At 54.7% G+C, this 21,113-nt stretch overlaps 9 protein-coding genes across 9 annotated transcripts; 7 read left to right on the top strand and 2 right to left on the bottom strand.

Annotated features, from left to right (window-relative positions):
* Positions 1-280: 280 nt before the first annotated feature.
* Positions 281-1,622, top strand: DSM5745_09097 (putative acid phosphatase; the record flags this gene model as incomplete). Its single annotated transcript, XM_026751113.1, has 2 exons — positions 281-469; positions 522-1,622. The coding sequence occupies 2 exons, from the start codon at positions 281-283 to the stop codon at positions 1,620-1,622; spliced, it is 1,290 nt and encodes a 429-aa protein (XP_026600199.1).
* Positions 1,623-1,728: 106 nt separating this feature from the next.
* DSM5745_09096 (aldehyde dehydrogenase family protein) lies at positions 1,729-3,268 on the bottom strand (the record flags this gene model as incomplete). Its single annotated transcript, XM_026751112.1, has 4 exons — positions 1,729-1,842; positions 1,892-2,303; positions 2,347-2,819; positions 2,867-3,268. 4 exons carry the CDS (start codon positions 3,266-3,268, stop codon positions 1,729-1,731), a joined length of 1,401 nt encoding a protein of 466 aa, XP_026600198.1.
* Positions 3,269-3,993: 725 nt separating this feature from the next.
* Positions 3,994-5,332, top strand: DSM5745_09095 (D-serine ammonia-lyase DSD1; the record flags this gene model as incomplete). The annotated part of the gene is made up of 4 exons (XM_026751111.1): positions 3,994-4,152; positions 4,201-4,317; positions 4,373-4,844; positions 4,893-5,332. The coding sequence occupies 4 exons, from the start codon at positions 3,994-3,996 to the stop codon at positions 5,330-5,332; spliced, it is 1,188 nt and encodes a 395-aa protein (XP_026600197.1).
* A 156-nt stretch (positions 5,333-5,488) lies between these two features.
* On the bottom strand, positions 5,489-7,263 carry DSM5745_09094 (dienelactone hydrolase; the record flags this gene model as incomplete). The annotated part of the gene is made up of 3 exons (XM_026751110.1): positions 5,489-6,483; positions 6,539-6,976; positions 7,026-7,263. The coding sequence occupies 3 exons, from the start codon at positions 7,261-7,263 to the stop codon at positions 5,489-5,491; spliced, it is 1,671 nt and encodes a 556-aa protein (XP_026600196.1).
* A 647-nt stretch (positions 7,264-7,910) lies between these two features.
* On the top strand, positions 7,911-9,837 carry DSM5745_09093 (putative MFS transporter; the record flags this gene model as incomplete). The annotated part of the gene is made up of 4 exons (XM_026751109.1): positions 7,911-8,127; positions 8,179-8,341; positions 8,397-9,455; positions 9,522-9,837. 4 exons carry the CDS (start codon positions 7,911-7,913, stop codon positions 9,835-9,837), a joined length of 1,755 nt encoding a protein of 584 aa, XP_026600195.1.
* A 1,095-nt stretch (positions 9,838-10,932) lies between these two features.
* On the top strand, positions 10,933-12,723 carry DSM5745_09092 (putative phthalate transporter; the record flags this gene model as incomplete). The annotated part of the gene is made up of 6 exons (XM_026751108.1): positions 10,933-11,153; positions 11,220-11,278; positions 11,326-11,454; positions 11,514-11,583; positions 11,638-12,093; positions 12,138-12,723. 6 exons carry the CDS (start codon positions 10,933-10,935, stop codon positions 12,721-12,723), a joined length of 1,521 nt encoding a protein of 506 aa, XP_026600194.1.
* Positions 12,724-13,112: 389 nt separating this feature from the next.
* DSM5745_09091 (phosphotransferase family protein) lies at positions 13,113-14,642 on the top strand (the record flags this gene model as incomplete). The annotated part of the gene is made up of 2 exons (XM_026751107.1): positions 13,113-13,770; positions 13,834-14,642. The coding sequence occupies 2 exons, from the start codon at positions 13,113-13,115 to the stop codon at positions 14,640-14,642; spliced, it is 1,467 nt and encodes a 488-aa protein (XP_026600193.1).
* A 738-nt stretch (positions 14,643-15,380) lies between these two features.
* On the top strand, positions 15,381-18,610 carry DSM5745_09090 (glycine decarboxylase subunit P; the record flags this gene model as incomplete). The annotated part of the gene is made up of 2 exons (XM_026751106.1): positions 15,381-18,501; positions 18,555-18,610. The coding sequence occupies 2 exons, from the start codon at positions 15,381-15,383 to the stop codon at positions 18,608-18,610; spliced, it is 3,177 nt and encodes a 1,058-aa protein (XP_026600192.1).
* A 511-nt stretch (positions 18,611-19,121) lies between these two features.
* Positions 19,122-20,870, top strand: DSM5745_09089 (chlorohydrolase family protein; the record flags this gene model as incomplete). The annotated part of the gene is made up of 2 exons (XM_026751105.1): positions 19,122-19,383; positions 19,471-20,870. 2 exons carry the CDS (start codon positions 19,122-19,124, stop codon positions 20,868-20,870), a joined length of 1,662 nt encoding a protein of 553 aa, XP_026600191.1.
* Positions 20,871-21,113: the final 243 nt, after the last annotated feature.

Below are 21,113 nucleotides of genomic sequence, written 5' to 3'. Positions count from 1 at the left end.
CGAGGTGGACACTTGACTCTCCGCGAAGACAGCTCCATGCTTGCATGCTCAATGTAACCAATCGTGATAGAGGCATTAGATGGATCTCGAGCCGCGAGCTCGACAGCGGCGATGACCGACGGAGCATCGGCGTAAGCTTTTACCAGGTGTCGAAGCCTCTGACCGTCTCTAAGAAGCTATATAAACAGAGGAGATCCCACGACGATCTCTGTCTTTTGCTCAGCACACAAGTCTCTGCCACCAATCTTCTCAGTTGTTGTGAACTCCCCGGGTGCTAGCCATGTACACCAAGACCCTCGCCGCCCTCCTCGGAGGTCTGTCTCTGGCTTTAGCCCAGACCTCCTCTGAACAGACCCCCTCAGCACCTGAGATTGCCGCGGCCCGTGCTACGATCAAGCCGTACTCCCCCGTCAGCAACGTCCAGGGCAAGTCGTTCAACCGCTTCGTGAACATCTGGCTCGAGAACACCGTATGCACCCCCTTCACCCCTCCACAACACGAGGCACTACTAACTGGACTAGGACTACGACGTCGCCGCCTCCGAGAAGCACCTGGCAAAGCTCGCAAAGAAGGGCCTCACCCTGACAAACATGTGGGCCGTCACGCACCCCTCCGAGCCAAACTACTGCGCCTCGCAAGGCGGCGACACCTTCGGCATGGACAACGACGACTTCAACCAGATCCCCGCCAACGTCTCCACCATCGCCGACATGTTCGACACCAAGAACATCAGCTGGGGCGAGTACCAAGAGCACAGCCCCTACCCAGGCTACCAGGGGTTCCGGTACCCGACGTCGGGAGACAACGACTACGTGCGCAAGCACAACCCGGCGATCCTATACAACAGCGTAACAGAGGACGCGACGCGCCTGCGCCAGATCAAGAACTTCACGGACTTCTACGAGGACCTCCGCACTCACCGTCTGCCGCAGTATAGCTTCGTCACGCCGAACATGACGAATGACGGGCATGACACTGATATCTCGTTCTCGGGCACCTGGACGTGGGAGTTTCTGATCGACCTGCTGGACAACGAGTACTTCACCAAGGACACCCTAATCCTGTTGACCTTTGATGAGAACGACACGTACGAGTTGGGCAACAAGATCTTCTCCTTCCTCCTTGGCGGCGCCGTGCCGCAGCACCTTCTCGGAAAAGAAGACGATACCTTCTACACGCACTACAGCATTATCTCGTCCCTGTCCGCGAACTTCGGCATCCCCGGTCTAGGACGCTGGGATTGCGGTGCGAACCTGCTCTCTTTCCTCGCCGAGAAGGTCGGGTACACGAACTACGAGGTCGACACGAGCAACCTGTACCTGAATGTCTCGTACAACGGGCCCATGGCTGCGGGTGAGTACTCGCAGAAGACGTATGAGTGGCCAATTCCTGCGACGGAGGGCCAGTGTTCTGGTGGTCATGGCATTCTGGACATTGTCAAGAAGACCTATGCCAACTTGACTGCTACGCATGACTACTCCTCTCCTGTGCCGTTTGATGTCGAGACTGGCAACAGTGTTGGTGTTGAGTACAGCCGCAGGCTTAAGGGTGGCAAGCGCGAGAAGTATGTTACCGGGTCTGGAAAGACTGGTAACGACACTAGCGCGTGCAAGTCGTCGTGAAACATGATGCTCAGTAGTAGGAGATAGGAAGGCGACCACGAGGTCAAAACAAAATTAATGTTATGTCTTATGTACCGATAAATGAGAAGGAATATATAATCTATGTCTAGCCGTGAGTCGTGCGAATGTGGTAGCTCTTTAGCTTGTAGAATGCGTCGAAGGCCTGAGGACCGAGAGAGCAGCCCAGGCCAGAGTTCTTCCAGCCAACCCAGGCGAGGTCCTGTATCACCGTCAGTATGGAATGCGAAATTGAAGACGTTGTCACTAACCGGAGCGGGATAGTCGCATCGGTTGATGAAGACGGTTCCTGCCTCGATGCGCTCGATCAAGTCTTCGCCAGCCTTGATGTCCTTGGTCCAGACGCTAGCAGTCAGGCCGTAGTCGCTGTCGTTCATAAGTGCTACTGCCTCGTCGTCGCTCTGAACTTTCATGATAGGGACGACCGGGCCGAACGTTTCCTCGCGCATGACGCGCATATCTTGCGATACGTTAGTGAGGACTCGGGGAGCGATAAAGCTTCCTTCAGTTGGCAGGCTCTCGAAGGTAGAGTTCTTGGGCGTCGAGTCGACAGCACCACGAGACAGGGCGTCGTCAATGTGTGACTGAATGTTCTTGACCGCTTGGTGGGAGATTACCGGACCCGTAGTAGTGGCCTTGTCGAGAGGATCGCCGAGTTTGTAGCTATAAAAGTTAGTTTGGTTCTGAGAATGGATGAGAGACGTACGTTGCCAGCTCCTTCTGAACCTCGGCGACGAAAGCGTCGTGCACATCTGCGTGCACGTAGATTCGCTCGATAGAGCAACAGCTCTGGCCGGAGTTAAAGACTGCGCCATCAACAACCTGCGCGGCAGTGTACTTGAGGTCCGCATCAGGGCGAACGTAGGCCGGGTCGTTGCCACCAAGTTCCAAGTTCAATGGTAGAATTCGGCCAGCGGTCGCCTGACGGAGACGAATACCACCCTGCGTAGAGCCAACGAAAGAAACGAGCTTAATCTGAGGGATCTTGACGATCTCATCGAGAACCTCCCACGCACCCAGATGCACCACCTGCAGAACGTTCTTGGGAAGACCAGCCTGTTCAAAGTATTCGAGGAGGCGATCGCCAAATAGCGGGGTCTGAGGAGATGGACGGAGGATCACGGTGTTTCCGGCTAGGAGTGCGGGGACAAGAGCGTTGATGGTGATCAGGTAGGGGTACTGAGCGGTTAGCTTGCTGCCGACAAGAAAGTTGAGAAGCGACTTACGTTCCACGCAGTTGCAAGGAGCACCGGACCAACTGGTCCCTTCTTAACGAATCTCTTGAAACCATCCTCCTCTTGCCCCGGAATAGTCTTGAGAGCTTCCTCTGCCTGATCGAGAAGGTAGTTGGCTCGCTTGCGCATCGTATCAATTTCACCAGCAGTGTATGAGATCGGGCGTCCCATCTGCGAGGACAGTTCTTGCGCAAGGGTCTCCTTGTTCGCGTCTATGACCTCCAGGGCCTTGACGACGATAGCTTTCCGTTGGTCGAGGGATAGTTCCCTGTAGCTGCGGAACGCATCTTCGGAGGCCTGGGCGATCTGAGTGACTTGTTCGATAGTGGCGCCAGGGTGCTCAAAGAGGACTTTTCCGGTCGAAGGCGAGAGAGTGCGGACTTGGTTCGACATTTTGAAGGGTATAGGTGTGAAGAAGAACGGCCAGTTGTCGAGTGGGTTGAATGACGACGGCGTTGATTATAAGGCGATAAGAGGTGGGGTACTGAGGCCTGAGGTATCAGTGGATCAGCAGTGGCAGACGGTGCTTGAGATTTGATCTTACTTGAATCAATTGAGTATCATGAACGGTCGAGAGATATCGGAGAGATTCCTGAAGTGATTTTCTGCGCAGGAGGCGAATGCTTGACTCGAGTCTGGTTGAGTTCCTGGATGACCTCAGTGCGAGCCCCTCCTTCCCCGCATCGCCACTCGGCCTCGCCTCAACTCTCAGCGTCGCAAAACTCCACCTGCAGCATTGGAACTCGACTTATCGAGTGCCTTTGCCCCGACCTTACGATTATACGCCTACGAAGAGAACTTCAGAATAACGATCTGTCCGTCTCTGTGCCTGCGACATGGGCGCGGCTAGGCCACGGTAGAAGGTTCTGCCGCACACGATACAGCGCGGTAAACACCATGATTCGCTGAAGATCCCAAAACTGAAAACACTATACCAAATATCTCCGCGGTGAAGAGGTATCCAGCAGTCTGCAGGCAGAAGAACCCTTGGAATGCTCCGGCCATCCCTTGCGGAGACCTCGAGAACGGAGCAGATGAGCAGGTATAAAACCCCACTGCCCCTCGCCTCGGCCTTCTCCAACTCTCCGACTCAAATTATCGCATGACAAGAATTCAACATGACTTCGTACGAACCATACATTGGAAAGCCGGTCACAGACCTCCCGACACCGGCTCTAGTCCTGAGCAAGCCGACCATCGAGCGAAATGTCAAGCAGCTTCTTCAAGATGTGGAGAAGCTGGGAATCGCATTCCGGCCGCACGTCAAGACGCTCAAGGTACGAGCCAACCTCATTGAGGTGCATTCCACAAGCTAATATAAGCAGTCTCTCGAAGTAACCAGGATGATGCTCGGTAACGGCCAGCACCGCCGCATTGTCGCCTCCACGCTTCCCGAGATCGAAGGCGCCATTCCCCTTGCGAAAGAGGGGATTCTCGATGAGGTTGGTCCTCGCTCCCACTGGCTTTGAGAGAAACGAGGAATTGACTATCGAAAAGTGTCTCTACAGCATGCCGATATACCCCACTGTCCTCCCTCGCCTTGTTAAAGTCTCTCAATCCCTCAAAGTCCTCCTGATGATCGACAACGAGCAGCACATCGACGTCCTAGAGAAGTTTACCGGGGCCTCAACACCATGGCCTGTCTTCATCAAAATCGACGTCGGGACCCGCAGAGCCGGAATCGTCAACTCCTCCTCGGCTCTCCCGGCGCTTGTCCAGCGCGTCGAGCAGTCCTCTGCTGTAGATCTTTACGGGTTTTACTGCCACGCGGGTCACTCGTATGCCTGCCGGACTGAAGAGAGCGCGGTATCCGTACTGAAGGAGGAGGTAGAGGGGGTGGTTAGCGCATCGAAGCACTTGAATACGAAGCGCAAGGTTGTTGTATCCATTGGGTCGACCCCGACGGCGCATGTTGTCAGCGAGCTGAGAGAGGTCTTGCCTGAGGGGCTGGAGTTGGAATTGCATGCTGGTACGCCTTTATTATCAGATCCCTTTAAAAGCGAGCTAACAACAACAGGAAATTATCCCTGCAACGACCTCCAACAAGTTTCAACGGGCCTCGTTCCACCCACCGCACAATCAGTCCGCGTCCTAACGGAAGTGTGTAGCGTCTATCCCGAGCGCAACGAAGCTCTTGTCAACGCCGGCACAATCGCACTCTCGAAAGAAACAAGCGAGTTCCCCGGCTACGGCCGCGTTATTGATCGTCCACAGTGGGCTGTCGTACGAACGAGCCAGGAACACGGAATTCTAGGACTATCACCGGCCCCGGCCTTATCGCATTTCGGTGTCAATGAGGTCAAGGATAGAAAGGCTGAGGAGACCTTCAAGGTTGGAGACAAGGTACTGCTTTACTGCCAGCATGCTTGTATTACTGCCGCCAACTTTCCGGTCTATTATGTTGTTGATGAGGGCGACGTTGTTAGGGAGGCTTGGGTGCCTTGGAAGGGGTGGTGAGCCATCAACAAGAGAAGAGAGAAATAAATTCGATATTAATGCAGAAAAATAACCAAAATACGAAAACCAAACAGGCCAAAGTCATGCGCAGTCATATCAAGAATAGGGTCAGAGGCATCATTAAAAGGGTATATAGAATCATAAAGGGGTCTGCAATCACAGCTCGTCCTCATCCTGCTCCTTCTCCTTGCCGTCATCCTTTTTGACTCCGTCTCCGGCTTCGGGTCCATTCTCAGTATGGCCATTCTGGGCATGACCATTCTGGACGCCATTCTGCTCCTCTTTTTCATCCTCTACTCCGGCCTGGTGCTGTTTCTCACCACCTTTTAATCCCTCTTGGATCCCATTCTCCGGCTTTTTCTCGACGCCATCCTCATCCTTCTTTCCCTCCTTCACCTCATTCTGGCCTTCCTTTTCAGGTCCCAGTTCGCCCTTGTCCTGTTCTCTGTCATTACCCTGAATCCCACTCTTCCCCCCATTCTGCTCTCCATTCTGCGGCCCCGCCTTTTTCCCCTTCTTCGGGCCCGCCCCCTCAGCCTCAGACTGCACAGCCGGAGTCTGCGGCACCTCGCTCTCCGCACCTGCACTCCTACCACCCGCACTCCCCCTCCTCTGCCTCGCCCGCCGAATCAGCCGATTATGGAACTCCGGCTCCTCAACCTCAGGATCCTCATCGAGGATGCGCCTCGCCGCCTCGCGTCCAATAACCGGAAGACGATCCACGCCCTTCTCCTGCATCTCCTTCGGGACCAGCTTCGGATCCAGCAGACCCACCTGCACAAGCACACTAGCCTGGTCCCAGTACACGTGCTCGGCGTAGAGCTGCTTCGCGCGCATGCTGACGATACTGACGATCACGATCTCGACTTTCTTGTTGGTGGCCGGGATCCCGGGGAGCATCCAGGGGATTTCGTGCGTGTGCTCGAAGGAGACGTAGAGCTCGTCGACGACGCGGTCGGCGCCGACAGTGCGGGAGAGGAGGCGCAGGTGCATTGAGGGGGGGAGCTTGTGCAGGAAGTACTGATCGTAGAAGCGCTTGAGGGCGCGGGCGCCGGTGCCGCCGCTTAGGGTTGGGACGTAGGTTGTTGTGGGCGTGAGGTTCTTGGTGTAGTGCGCCATTGTGTCGTGGAGGTTCATGGAGAAGAATTTGCCTGCAGTTTTTAGGACCTTGCGTACTGGTTTAGTTTGATTTGATCGTCGACGTACCCTGCAGATGCTCCTCTAATGGCTTCACCAGATCGCCTTCTCGTCCGTACGACCTGCGCAGAACATCGAGCGTTCGTGAAAAGGCTAGGTCTGCGTCTAGTCGGTGGTACTCGTCCAGATCGACTTCCGCGAACCCGGGCTCGGCGTCTGAGTAGGTGTACGCGCGGTGGCCGATGTCGAGGAGCTCGCCCGTTCCAATGCCGGGGTTTATCTGCCTCCTCGATACCTTCTTCTTGCCTTGCAATCCTAGAAGGGTTGGTGTGGTTACGACGTCAATGGTGTCGCCAGCCAGGTGCGTTAGCATCTGCACCGACGGCGGGTACTTCGATCGGATATCAGGGATGCTGGAGGGGTAGTAGCAGACGAGGGCGCAAAGGCGGCTGACGTTGTTCGGTTTGAGATAGTAGTCGAGACAGAATGCGGCCGCGTCGCCGAATGCTGCGATCGTCAGAGCAGTTCGCATGGTTCCGGGATATTTCTGGCTCACCAATAACACCATAGTTGTCGCCTACACCGAGGCCCTCCTTGACTGACATCAGGCGACGAACATACTCCTTCTCATCCTGCGAGAAAGGAACGTAGATAGTGTTGAAACCCTCCTTCGACCATCCCTCGACGAACTCGGTGTCGAAGTCGGGGGTTTCGGCGGTGATGATGAGACGGGCGTTTCGCGAGTTGGAATAGAGGAACCCGCTGCCGGGCGCGTTGATCGTTAGTGAAGCCATCGTGATAGCCTTTTGTCGGATCGTGGAGAGAGAAGTGTTCCTGAGAGCAAGTCTGGATGAGATCCATCCATAAAAGTATACTTACGGGAGCACTACGTCATCCCTGTCATACGTCATGTCATCTGATGCCAAACCACTGACAGGTGGAGGGCGTTAAATGGCTCTATTATAGGCGGAAACAGGGCGGTTCAGGCTTTAAATTAACTTCCTCTGTATAAATAGCACATTATTCGTTAATCGCCTAGACTGGCAATTTGCTTTTTATATAGATCGCAGCTGTCGGTGTCACCCCGCATTCCAGCCAGTTACGGCAACCATGGTCGAGCGAGTTCTCCTAAAAATTGGGCGCATTTCGAACAAACTCCGATATTAGGATTTAAGCTGCTTATCTGCCAATAATCAATTGGGGATACCAATGCCGTACGACGGTAGCACAGGGGGCCAGGAGCGGGCTGGGCTCTTCTGCTGCAGCTGCCTTGGAAGGGAGCAGTCTAGAAGAGTCTCCGCAATTATCGAGAGGAAGTTTCGAGACCCACGACACAATCTTTTTATCCATCCTCCCCTCCCGAGGCCCTCGCCATTCCCAGGCTCATCATATCCATCGGCTGCCTTGTATACCCTAGGGCTGAGTTTCCAAGTTCTATATTATGTCCCTGGTGCAGCATGTTTCTGCTCTCGAGGGCGTCGATGCCGTGCCGGTAGAACCGCGCGACGAGGAGTCGATCAGTGGCACCTACAACACCTACGGTTCTGTCAAGAGTATCAGACGGAAGATCTCCTATGACTTTTTCCCTCAGCCTGTCGCTGCAATTGAGGATATTTCGACCACCGCCCCCTACAAGGTCTCGACCGCCAAGCGACTAGGTATTTAGCATTCCCCTGCCACGCGAGAAGGTCGCGTGCTAACTTTCCCAGCGCAGGTGCTCGCTACCGTATTGGCCTGCTGGTTCGGCTCCGGAATCATCTTTGGCTATGCTGCGCTGAAGCCAGTCCTTGTCGCGCAAGGGGTTTACCGAGATCTGTGCACTCTAAGTGAGCTCAGCGATGATTTCGATACCTGCTATGATCAGGAATTGAGGTAGCTACCCAAATGCATTGCAAACTGGGCCAAGGACCATACTGACTAATTGCAGACTCAACCTGTTCTTCACCGTCGGCTCTATAACTGCCAATGTGTCGTCGCTCCCTGTCGGATCCATCCTCGACCGCTATGGTTCGCGGGTTTGCGGTTACGCCGCGTGCGTGTTTCTGGCTGCCGGCAGCTTGTTGATGTCCTATTCCTTCTCGCATCCGCAATTCGATGGATATATTGCGGCGAATTTCTTCCTCTCGCTCGGAGGCACTTTCTTGTTCGTTCCGTCTTTCCAGATAGCGAATGCGTTCCCCAAACATACTGGAACTATTGTCGCTCTTGTGACCGGCGCCTTCGACGCATCTGCGGCAGTATACCTGTTCTATCGGTTGGCGTTCGAGGCCAGTAATAGAACTTTCACTCCGGACAAGTTCTTCCTCGCTTATACCATAGTCCCGGCCTTGATTCTTCTCACCTGGATTACTCTTATGCCAGCCCGCGACTATCAGACCACACACCAGTTGGAGGTCCGGATCGAGAAGGCGGAGGATGCGACGCTGGATGTCCACGACTCAGATGACGAGATTGATAGCTTGAGCGAGCTCCGGAGAATAAGAAGTGCGAGAGCTAAGCGTCGCCAGGATAAGCTCGAGAGATTAGACAAGATTCTCGGCGATGAGGAGGAACGAAAACGGCGCGAGCAGCTTGAAGAGGAGCGCCAACAGACTAGCGCTGTCTGGGGTGTTCTGCACGGTTTACCGGCTCACCAGCAAATGGCGACTCCGTGGTTTATACTCATCACAATGATGACGGTATTGCAAATGCTCCGGATGAACTACTTCATTGCTACTATTCGAAACCAGTACGAGTATATGCTCGACGCAGAGAAGGGCATTGAGATCAACAACTTTTTCGATATCGCTCTCCCCGTCGGTGGCGTCCTTTCCACTCCGCTCATTGGACTGCTTCTTGACCATCTCAGCGTCCCGTCGACATTGGGAGTCATAGTGTTTCTCACCACGCTTATCGGCATTCTTAACTCGATTCCCGCGCTTTGGACGGGCTACCTGACTGTCATTCTCTTCGTCCTTCTGCGCCCGCTGTATTACTCCGCCATGTCGTAAGTTCATCACCACAACCTCTCTCCAAACTCCATGTCCAAACACCTAACTGTCAATGTGAATAGGGACTACGCTACCAAAGTTTTCGGTTTTGCTACATTCGGCCGCGTCTATGGGACGATCGTTTGCCTGTCAGGCCTCGTCAACTTCTCCCAAACTGGTCTGGACGCACTAACCAACGGTCCTTGTGATGGGAATCCCATCCCGATCAACATATTCCTCGCAGGCGCGGGATTTGTGGTTGGGTCTATCTTGGTGGGCTTTGTGGCGACCGCAGGGCATCGGATCAAGAAAGAGCGGGAGGAGCTGGAGCAGGCGGAAGACGGAGAACGGCAGAGGCTGATCCCTGTGCGGGAGGAGAGCTCACTCAGTTATATGTAGGTGTTCGGAGTCAGAACTGTGAGATGGGATAGCTATGGTGAGACCGAGGGAGCAAGTATACTCCTTCGGCATATGAGGGTTTACTAGGAGTTGGGTAGTGGGGTAGTAGAAGTGTATATTACTTACAGTCTTATTATATCTCCTTCAGTAGAGAGAATGATATAATCATTACGGTTTAACTTCACCGTGGTCTATCTACGATCAACCTGCCAGCCACGCTAACAACCAGATGCCGAGCACGAACAAACAACCCCGGCACTCAGCCCTGAAAGTCTTGTCCCTAGGATGCTCGAACGCGATTCCAGCGCTGATTGGAGCGGCAGTTAGCTGATACCGTAAGGTTCTCACCACCGGCCACGCAGTCAGCTGTCATACCCTGAGCCAGGTGCACCGTGCATCAGAAAGGCAAAAACCGAGCACTGACCCTCCAGTCCAATCGAGCCGGCCAGAACGCACCCGAAGGAACCGCCAAGTCCAGCCAAGATCGCATTTATTCCGAGGCATCTTTCCTGGGACGCAGTTACTCCGTACGTACCCTAGCGTCACCATGCCCCATTGACCCCGGAGAAATACCTAACACAGTGGAGCACTGGAGTCTGGACTAGCGACCCCTCCCCTCCCCCGCATTCGCACCAGCCCAGTGCCCACCCCATACTCCGGGGAAAACCGCCTCTTGCACGCTCTGGCAGGGTCGAAGCTACACGGTGGTCGAGTCGCCGAGGCATCTTCGCCTTCCAAGCCGGCTCTTGGAGATCGGCAGTTACGAGTGTCGTCGCTATTGGCTCGCTTGGGGTTGAGGCGGCTGTCTGTGCCCGGCCACTGCTTGACAGGATCCGGGGTAGGGCACCTTGCACTTGCAGGGGTGCAAACTTGTCGTGTCGGTGTAGGCCCTGGCCCAGTTTCATCTTTGCGCTGGGCGTGGGGCGGAGGTATATATAGGTACCTAGAGCTGCCCGTCGGGGTGGTAGATCAGATCTGTTCATTTCACTTCATTCCATTTCCACCCGCTTTACCGGACCCAAGTTCTACACCTGCTTACCGATTGCAGAATAAGCTACTGTATTCCCTACCTTAGTGTAGACGGACAAGAGTACGATGGCACCCCTCACCGACGAGAAGTACACCCCCACCGTCGAAAAAGTCGAGGATGCGGGCCGCGCTGCGCTCAACGACATCGACTTCGATGAGGAGTTCTCGCCCGAGGAGCAGAGGAAGATTATCCGAAGGATTGATCTGCGGCTTGTCACGATCACGGGGCTGGCGTATTGCGTTTCGCTGATGGATCGGACGAATTTGAGTATGGCTGCTGTTGCGGGGTATGCTTCTTCCTTGTTTTCTGTGATTTGTCGATTGAAGTTGGATTCGCTGACTGGAAGGGATAGAATGGTTGTTGATTTGGAGTTGTATGTGGGATTTCGATATGTGCGGCCTTCCTTTCCCCGTACCCAATTCGATATATAGTGGATGATGCTGACTGGTACTACCTAGTCGATCGTCGTCCTTATGTTCTTCGTTCCCTATATTATCTTCCAGCCGCCGATGACGGTTATAACGAGGAAGCTGGGCCCGACCTTGTTCCTGGGAAGTATTGTGATTTCTTGGGGTGCAATCTTGGTGGTATGTTTTGCATTACTGCCCCCAGTTAGTTGCTTCCTACCTACTGACGGCCACGATAGGGCATGGGTTTCACAAAGAATTGGCAGCAGATGACGGCTTGCCGAGTGCTTCTTGGCTTGCTGGAAGCAGGTAAGAGCTTATCCTTTGATTGCGCTTTCTCGCTGTAAACTGACCAGTCGCTAGGGTACTTTCCTGGCTGCGTTTACCTGCTTTCGAGTTGGTATGCTCGATGTATGTCTCTCTCCCGGACATATTTTCTTGTCTAACCTGCCCAGACGACGTCCAGAAGAGATTTTCGGTCTTCTACCTGATCGGCTGCGTAGCCTCCGCCCTGGCTGGAATCCTGGCATTCGGCCTGATGCAGCTGGATGGATCTCACGGGATCGAGGGCTGGCGATGGATCTTCATCCTCGAGGGAGTGATCACCGGAGCCATTGGCATCCTCGCAATCATCTTTCTCGTCGACTTCCCCGACAGAGCCCACAAGTCCTGGAAGTTCCTCAGCGAAAAGGAGTGCGCGTTTGTTGTGCGCCGCATCAACCGTGATCGGTCGGACGGAGATGCCGAGCCCTTCACCATGAAGCGGTTTCTCAAGCCAGCGCTTGACCTGAAGATCTGGGGCTTTGCGATGATTTTCTTGTGAGCAGGCAATTGATGATTGTGAACATCGCTAACGAGACTAGCTGCGTCACGACGGTCAGCTATGCCATCGCCTACTTCCTCCCCATAATCCTTTCCGAAGGCATGGGCTTCGACACCGGGACCTCGCAATGTCTCGTCGCGCCTCCCTACGCAGCAGCCGGATTCGTCATGTACGGCACAAGCTGGGTCGGCGACAAATACCGCACTCGAGGGCCAGTCCTCATTTTCAACGCCTTGCTTTGCATAATCGGCCTGCCGATGATGGGCTTCTCAAGCTCGAATGCGGTGCAGTACGTAGGCGTCTTCTTTACAGTCGCCGGCTCGAACTCCAACATCCCCGCGGTTATGGCCTACCAGGCGAACAATGTCCGCGGGCAGTGGACCCGGGCGCTGTCCAGCGCAACGCTGGTTGGGTTTGGAGGCATTGGCGGGATTGCGGGGAGCTTGGTGTTCCGGGAGCAGGACAAGCCGCACTATCGGCCGGGGATCTGGTGTGCGATCGCTTGTAATCTGCTCCTCATGCTGATTGTGGTGGTGCAGAGTGTTTGGTTCAGGATTGCCAATGGGCGCGCGGAGAGGGGCGAGAAGCTCATTGAGGGGGTGCCGGGGTTTCGGTATACCATCTGATTGTCTGGAAGTGTCTTGGGGCTTTGGCTAGTTAGCATTGAATGAACAGCATATCTTTGTTGGATAAGTTGAGTTGTGTTGACGGTAAGCTGTCTGAGGTAGAGTTTGCCAGTATTTCTGTTTTCAAATAATAATTGCAGCTTTAAATCGTGCATTGATGAGACTGCAATCTGATTCGCTTCGAGACTAGGATACGTACCGTGATGGACGAGGCGCCAATACATAAAATACTGCTGTGGCACCTAAGCAACGCACTGAAACCTCACAACCAACCGTAAGAACAGGACGCAGCCCACCCTTCCTCGCGCTTCCTTTGACCAGTTCACTCAGTCATCAAAGTTGTATTCCCCCGGTGCTCCTCCACAGCAATTGAAGCCTTCTTTCTTATTATGGAGACCAACGCGCTTATCGATCTCGTCCACCAGGTGCAGGGCGAGCTTTGGGTTGATAAAGTGAACGAAACGTACAGAACAGGCCGTCTCTGCCAATGGGTGTCAACTTTCCATCCTAACAAGCTTCCGTGTCAACTTGACGGTACCTTTCACCATGGCGCATTCAATGCTGGAATGAAGATGGTCTTCAGTGACAGCACTGCTTGGATGGTCCGTTTCCCTCGTGCAGGGATGGTCTGCGACAACTGCGCCGATGAGAAGGTTGCCATGGAGGTGACGGCCCTGAACCTGATCCATGACAGGACTACCATTCCTGTCCCAAAGGTACAGGCCTGGGGTTCCGCTGCCACCAACCCACTGGGTCTAGGTCCGTTTATCATGATGGATTTCATTGACGGTGTGAGCCTTAGCGACATTCTTCGGGACCCGAACGCCGAGCGTCCTAGCAGAGTTGTGCGGGAGGACATCAGCAATAGTGATATTGAATATATCTACCGGCAGTTGGCGAACTTTTTGCTTCAGCTTTTCATGCTTGATTTTGACCAGATCGGCAGCCTGCCCTCGCCACAGACTGAAGCACAAGGTCCTACACCCCCACGGCCGCTCACATTCAAGGCGCACAGCATCCTCCAAAACGGGGGAATTGACATTTTTGGTACGCCTATACCTTTTCCTCCCTGATGCTGTGATCGAGCGCGTTAACTAAGCATCTACTCAGGTGACCGAGCCAAGGGGTTTGCGACGACGACGGAGTATTTTCAATATGTTGCTAAGCAGGATTGGGAGCAGCTCGTTCATCAGCCGAACTCGACGGTTGGTTCATATGATGCTCAAAACAAATACATGGCGTTCAAGGTCCTAGAAGGCCTGGTACCTGATTTCGTCCACCCGAAATATAACCACGGCAAGTTCAAGCTGATTTGCGATGATCTTGGCCTGGCGAACCTGATTGTCCGCGGCAGGGAAGACCTGACGGTTATTGGAGTAGTGGATCTCGAGTGGTCATACATCGGTCCTACCCAACTGTTTGGCTCAGCACCGTGGTGGCTTTTACAAGACCGGCCTGTTAACAGCGCGTGGGACTGCAAGGATGATGAGCTGCCCACGATTGCCTCCCGGTACTCCAAATGCCTAGAGACATTCATACGTGTCTTAGAGGAGGAAGAGGCAAGAATACCAGAGCATCAAGAAAAAGAGCTCTCCAGTCTTGTCAAATGGTCGCAAGCGTCCGGGGCCATGTGGCTGCACATGCTCCTCTTATCTGGCTTCAACGACCACCGCAGCTTTCCTTTTACGCAGCTGCGCCGACACTTGGGAGCTACTGAGTGGGCGAGGCGTGAGAAGGAATTTGACAACGCAGCAGAGCTGGGAGCATTTGCGGCGCGAAAAGTAAGCGATCTGGATAACTATGACAAGGCCTTGGAGGAGCTGGAGGATAAAAAAGCGCTCTTGGATAGTGGGAAAATAACAAAAGAGGAATTTGTTGCCAATGCTCTAATAGACTCAGGCTTAGTCCCTGCTCCTTGACGTGCAATTGCCGCGTGCAACGAGCCTGAGCAGGGAGCATTGCGATAAAATATGGAAGGAGTGTGTACTTCCTGTCCAGGAAGGTTTCAACCATGAAAGCACTCACATTTGGGAGCCTTCCGGATTTTATCAGAACCTTTCGAGCTGGCGGAAATGATACAAGATCAGCTCTCCACAGCATCTACCGAGAATGAGGAAGCTTGGGCAAGCCAATTTACCGAAAGTAGATGGGACCTAGTCCACTGTTTGCTCGGCCGCTACGAATCCCTGGGTTGTGGTTGTGGTGCGGGATGAGATTCAGCATGCTTCACCGTTTAATCGCCATAAGCTATGTTGAAGTAAGGCACAACGCTGTTTACTGCATCTATGACAGTGATCACTGTGTCGCGCTACCCGAGTCCTTGTCCGATAAGCGCTGGAGTGCCTCAGGTTTCCCGCGGAGAGAGGCCGATAGCAGCAGAGTCGGGGCTGCTGATTGGCTGCGGCGTGACGTTATCGGGAGCTTGGGGCAGTTTCCCGTTTGGCCGCGGTCTTTCATACATCACCGTTCCGCAACTTTTTCTCAGCATTGTCTCGCCTATTGTTCTTTCTTCTTCATTCTCTCTATTCATATTCGAGTCGCACTCCCTTCCTCTCTACCATCCTAATATACCACACCAATTGCGTGTTCGCCGCTTATGCTGCCGCGATAAGAGCCACACTCATCCCTACATTGCTCCGATACTGCCGACGGCGAGGATGGCCGCGTCCTGGTGCCTGCGAGGCTCTCGCCAGCTCGCCCTGCGCTCCCAATTGCGCTCCGTCCCCTCATCGGTTGCGCGGAGTCGATTCCTTCCCACATACCGTGCGGTGCACACAACATCACAACAGTCGCATCCCGCCAAGCGGCCAATTTACACCAGCTCGGTAGCGGACCATGGCGTTCCTCACCCACGCGATGTGTTCCAACCGCTAGATACCTTCCCCCGGCGCCACATTGGCCCATCACCGGAGGCCGCCGAAGAAATGCTGGCAGTTCTCGACCCTCCGGCCAAGTCTCTGGATGACTTCGTCAAGGAGGTACTTCCCGCCGACATCCTGTCGAAGAAGAATTTGGCCGTCACACCTCCGAGCGCCGACAACGGCCTTCCTCGAAGCAGCGTACACGGTGGCCTTGGGGAGACGGATATGCTGAAGCTGTTGGACAAATACCGGGAGCAGATTGACGTCAGTGGGAAGACATACATCGGCGCTGGGTACTACCCCACAATTGTGCCGCCGGTGATCCTCCGAAACATCCTCGAGAACCCTGCGTGGTACACGAGCTACACACCCTACCAGCCGGAGATCAGTCAAGGTCGCCTCGAGTCGCTCTTGAACTTCCAGACCTTGACCGCCGACCTGACCGGCCTCCCGTTCGCCAATGCCTCGGTTCTGGACGAAGCCACTGCTGCCGCTGAGGCCATGACCATGTCCTTGGCTACGCAGCCGCTCTCAAAGCAGAAGAGGGCCGGCAAGACATACGTCGTCTCTCATCTGTGTCATCCCCAGACTATTGCCGTGATGCGATCTCGTGCGGAAGGATTTGGGATCAACCTGGTTATTGGAGACATCCTGGCGGACGACTTCAAAATCGTCAAAGACCAAGGCGAGAACCTGATCGGCGTTCTGGCCCAGTATCCTGATACCGAGGGTGGGATCTACGACTTCCAGGGTTTGAGTGATGCCATTCACACCACTGGTGGTACCTTCAGCGTCGCCACCGACCTGCTCGCTCTGACCGTCCTCAAGGCGCCCGGCGAGTTCGGTGCCGATATCGCTTTTGGTAGCGCTCAACGATTTGGAGTGCCTATGGGCTACGGTGGTCCTCACGCGGCTTTCTTTGCCTGTGCGGACAAGTACAAGCGCAAGGTCCCCGGTCGCGTTGTCGGTGTTTCCAAGGACCGTCTAGGTAACCGTGCTCTGAGACTGGCGCTTCAGACTCGGGAGCAGCACATCCGTCGCGAAAAGGCAACCAGCAACATCTGCACAGCCCAAGCGTTGCTCGCCAACATGAGCGCCATGTACGCTGTTTACCACGGACCCTCTGGATTGAAGACTATCGCCCAGCGAATCATGTCCATGACTGCCACTTTGCGGGAAAAGCTTGCGGCCTTGGGTTACAATGTTCCTGCCAAGTCGAATGTCGCGGAGGGCACTGCGGTCTTTGACACCCTTGCTGTGGAGTTGTCGACTAGCGAAGAAGCCGACGCCATTGTTGCTGCTGCTCGCGAAAACTCCATTTTCCTCCGCCGCGTGTCTGCCACCAAGGTCGGTATCTCTCTCGATGAGACTGCTGGCCGTGAAGAGGTCAAGGCTATTCTGCAGGTCTTTGCCAACCATGTCAAGGGTGAGGTTGCTCTTGACGGAGAACTGGGCCTGGCTTCCGTACCGGCCTGCTTGGAACGCACATCTGCCTACCTCACCCACCCCGTCTTCAACACCCACCACTCGGAGACGGAGATGCTGCGATACATCCGCCACTTGGAGTCGAAGGACTTGTCTCTTGCCCACTCCATGATCCCTCTCGGTTCATGCACCATGAAGCTCAACGCTACGACTGAAATGATTCCTATCTCATGGCCCGAGTTCTCTCAGATGCACCCTTTCCTCCCGGCGGACGTTGCCAAAGGATACACTCAGATGATTGACGATCTGGAGCAGCAACTCGCGGACATCACCGGTATGGCCGAGGTTACAGTTCAGCCCAACTCTGGCGCCCAGGGTGAGTTCGCAGGTCTTCGTGTTATCAAGAAGTATCAGGAAGCAACCGGCAGCTCGAAGCGCAACATTTGTCTGATCCCGGTCTCTGCCCACGGTACCAACCCTGCCAGTGCCGCCATGGCTGGTATGAAGGTCGTAACTATCAAGTGCGACACCAAGACCGGTAACCTTGATCTGGAAGACCTGAAGGCCAAGTGTGAGAAACACCAGGACGAACTGGCTGCTTTCATGATCACCTACCCGAGCACCTTTGGTGTATACGAGCCCGGTGCCAAACAGGCCTGTGATCTCGTCCACCAGTACGGTGGTCAAGTGTACATGGACGGTGCCAACATGAATGCTCAGATCGGCTTGTGCTCTCCTGGTGAGATCGGTGCTGATGTCTGCCACCTGAACCTGCACAAGACATTCTGCATTCCTCACGGCGGTGGTGGTCCCGGTGTCGGTCCTATTGGCGTTGCAGAGCATCTGCGTCCCTACCTCCCTTCTCACCCCAACAGCGAATACCTCCAGTCCAAGCGCACTGAATACTCTTCGCCCCCGATCAGTGCTGCGCCTTGGGGTAGCGCCAGCATCCTTCCTATTACCTTCAACTACATCAACATGATGGGCTCCAAGGGCTTGACCCACGCCACCAAGATCACCCTCCTCAACGCCAACTACATCCTCTCCCGCCTCAAAGAGCACTACCCTATCCTCTACACCAACGACAATGGCCGCTGTGCGCACGAGTTCATTCTCGACGTCCGCAAGTTCAAAGATACCTGCGGTATCGAAGCCATCGACATCGCCAAGCGTCTGCAGGACTACGGCTTCCACGCGCCAACCATGTCCTGGCCTGTGGCCAACACCCTAATGATCGAGCCCACGGAGTCGGAGAACAAGGCTGAGCTCGACCGGTTCTGCGATGCTCTTGTCTCCATCCGCCAGGAGATTGCCGCCGTCGAGAGCGGCGAGCAGCCCCGTGACGGCAATGTCCTCCGAATGGCACCCCACACTCAACGTGATCTCCTGGCCACCGAGTGGGATCGCCCGTACACCCGCGAGAAGGCAGCCTATCCTCTTCCCTACCTCCTTGAGAAGAAGTTCTGGCCTTCCGTGACGCGCGTGGATGATGGTAAGTTTCGACCTGAATCGTTTTGCTGTGACCGTTACTAACATTTTCAATAGCCCACGGAGACCAGAACTTGTTCTGTACCTGCCCACCAGTTGAGGACAGCGAGTAGTTATGATACCCATGTAGACTTTGACGTTTAGCACTTTCAACACGTTTGGGACGGCTGTTGTGGCATTGTGAGATTCAACATGACCATGATAGATGGCGTTGGGGTTGTTTCTAGCATTGGATGCATATAAATATCAATAAAAGTTCGATATCCATAAAGCTACCTACTCCGTATCCTGGTCCGTTTTGAGATCTTATCTTATCTCCATCCTTATCGTACCTTATCGCTATCGATACCGGCGGGCCCGACCGCAGCGAATCAGAAGCGATCGGAGGCAGCCGTGATCTGTCAGGAATGGCAGGAAGGCACTGCGGAGGTCGCCTTCCGCTCTGCTCCACCCCTTGATATAAATCCTCGGTTCCCCTTGCGAAGTTGGGAAAGCAACCGAAGTGCTGCCGGATTTTGAAGATTGTCCCAGGTAAGTTGCCCCTTGCGGCGTCCCTTCGCACGATATGCTGACTGTATGACACAGATAAGCTAGGTACTCCACCGGCACAAGCCGACGAGGAAGATGGAGATGGAGTCCAAGATCACTCTCTTCTACGGCACATTCGTCGACCTACCCCGGGTTGAATACGGCTGGAAACATGAGCTCTCAATCAGACATGGCGCGCTCTGGGTCTCGTCCTCAACCGGCCGGATTACTGGGTCTGACTGGTCCATCGCAAACGAGAGCGACTTGCAATCCCTAATCAAGAAGAACGGCTGGCACGGCATCCAGATCGTCCGAGCGCGCGAGGAGCAGAACGAGTTCTTCTTCCCGGGCTTTATCGGTACGTCGCCTCAAATGCAGCACGCAGACACAGACCCATATCCATGCGTTCACTTGCTTTCGCGTCCCGTATGCTAACAAGGCGCAGACACACACATCCACGCCCCGCAGTACCCCAACTCCGGGCTCTTCGGGTCCTCCACGCTCCTCGACTGGCTCGCGACATACACATTCCCGCTCGAAAGCGCGCTGTCCGATACGGCCTTAGCCCACACCACGTATAACACCGTCATCTCACGCACCCTTGCCAACGGCACAACCTGCGCCTCATACTATGCGACCATCCACGTGCAGAGCACGAATCTCCTCGCGAGTCTGTGCCATAGTCGGGGCCAACGAGCCCTGATCGGCCGCGTGTGCATGGATAACCCCTCCTTCTGCCCAGAATACTATCGCGACGAGTCGGCGCAGGACAGTATAACGAAGTCGCGGGAGACGATTGCGCATATCCACGCCCTGGAATCGAATGTCAAGGAGGAAGAACGCCTCGTCAAGCCGATCCTAACACCCCGGTTTGCGCCGACGTGTTCGACGCATGCGCTTAGCGAGTTGGGCCGCCTCGCGAAAGAATATACACCCCCGCTCCACATCCAAACGCACATCTCGGAGAACCTCTCCGAGCTCGACCTTGTGAAGTCCCTTTTCCCCGACCATCCTTCTTACGCCGCCGTCTACGACGCATGTGCCCTCTTAACACCGCGAACGATCCTCGCGCACGCGGTACACCTCACCCCCTCCGAGAAAAAACTCATCGCATCGCGGAAGACGAAAATCTCACACTGCCCGAGCTCGAATTCCGCTCTGGGCTCCGGCCTCGCGCCGATCTGCGATCTGCTTGATAGAGGCATCACCGTTGGGCTGGGAACGGACGTGAGCGGCGGGTATAGCCCCAGTATCCTGGAGGCCGTGCGCCAGGCGTGCCTTGTTAGCCGGTTACTGCGGCATACGAAGCGCCCGGCGAAGGCGTCGTCCGAGGAGAGTACGGCGATTGCGGGGCCGAAGCCGGGGTCTGATGATACTGAGGGGGAAATGGACGGGAGTGAGGTTCTCTCCGTCGAGGAGGCGCTATACCTTGCTACGCGCGGCGGGGCAGCGGTTGTTGATTTGCCTAACGACTTAGGCGGGTTTGAGGACGGGATGTTCTGGGATGTGCAGCTTATCCGGCTTGGCCCTGGTATTCCGTCTGAGAGTGACTGGGCTAAAGATGGCGCTAGGGCTGTTGACTCTAGCTCTGACTCCGCAGTTGATATCTTCGGCTGGGAGACTTGGAGCGAGAAGGTGCACAAGTGGGTGTGGACCGGGAATGATCGGAATGTGAGGCGGGTTTGGGTACGGGGTGTGCTTGTGCATGAGCTTGATGATGGCTGTACTGGTGAGAGGAGTTTGTTTGGATTGCGCTCCGTGCAGGATCTGGCGAGGTGGACTGTTGGCGCTTTGGGTGTTGCGGCGTTGGGGTTGATTCTGGGGAAGCGATTCCTGTGCGAGTGATGGTGAGGGCGAGGGTGCTTGAATTGTCCGGTGTTCTAACTTCTACCCCTTTTCTTTCTTTTAGCCTGGTTTGTTGGCTTCGCTGGAGTCTGGATTGGTATTGCTAGGTATAGGTAGCTCGACTACATGGCTTTGGCTTTATGATAGATAGGAATAGACTTGTATTTCTACTTGCATGCATGAGATCTGCCAATTTGTGTGAAAATGCCTGAGGAGAAATGAAGAGAGGAGGAAGAAGAAGAA

Source organism: Aspergillus mulundensis (genome assembly GCF_003369625.1).
Source record: "Aspergillus mulundensis strain DSM 5745 chromosome Unknown scaffold_11, whole genome shotgun sequence".
NCBI lineage: Eukaryota > Fungi > Ascomycota > Eurotiomycetes > Eurotiales > Aspergillaceae > Aspergillus > Aspergillus mulundensis.
The sequence above is the reverse complement of the archived record's forward strand: the minus strand, read 5'-3'. Positions and strand labels throughout refer to the sequence as shown.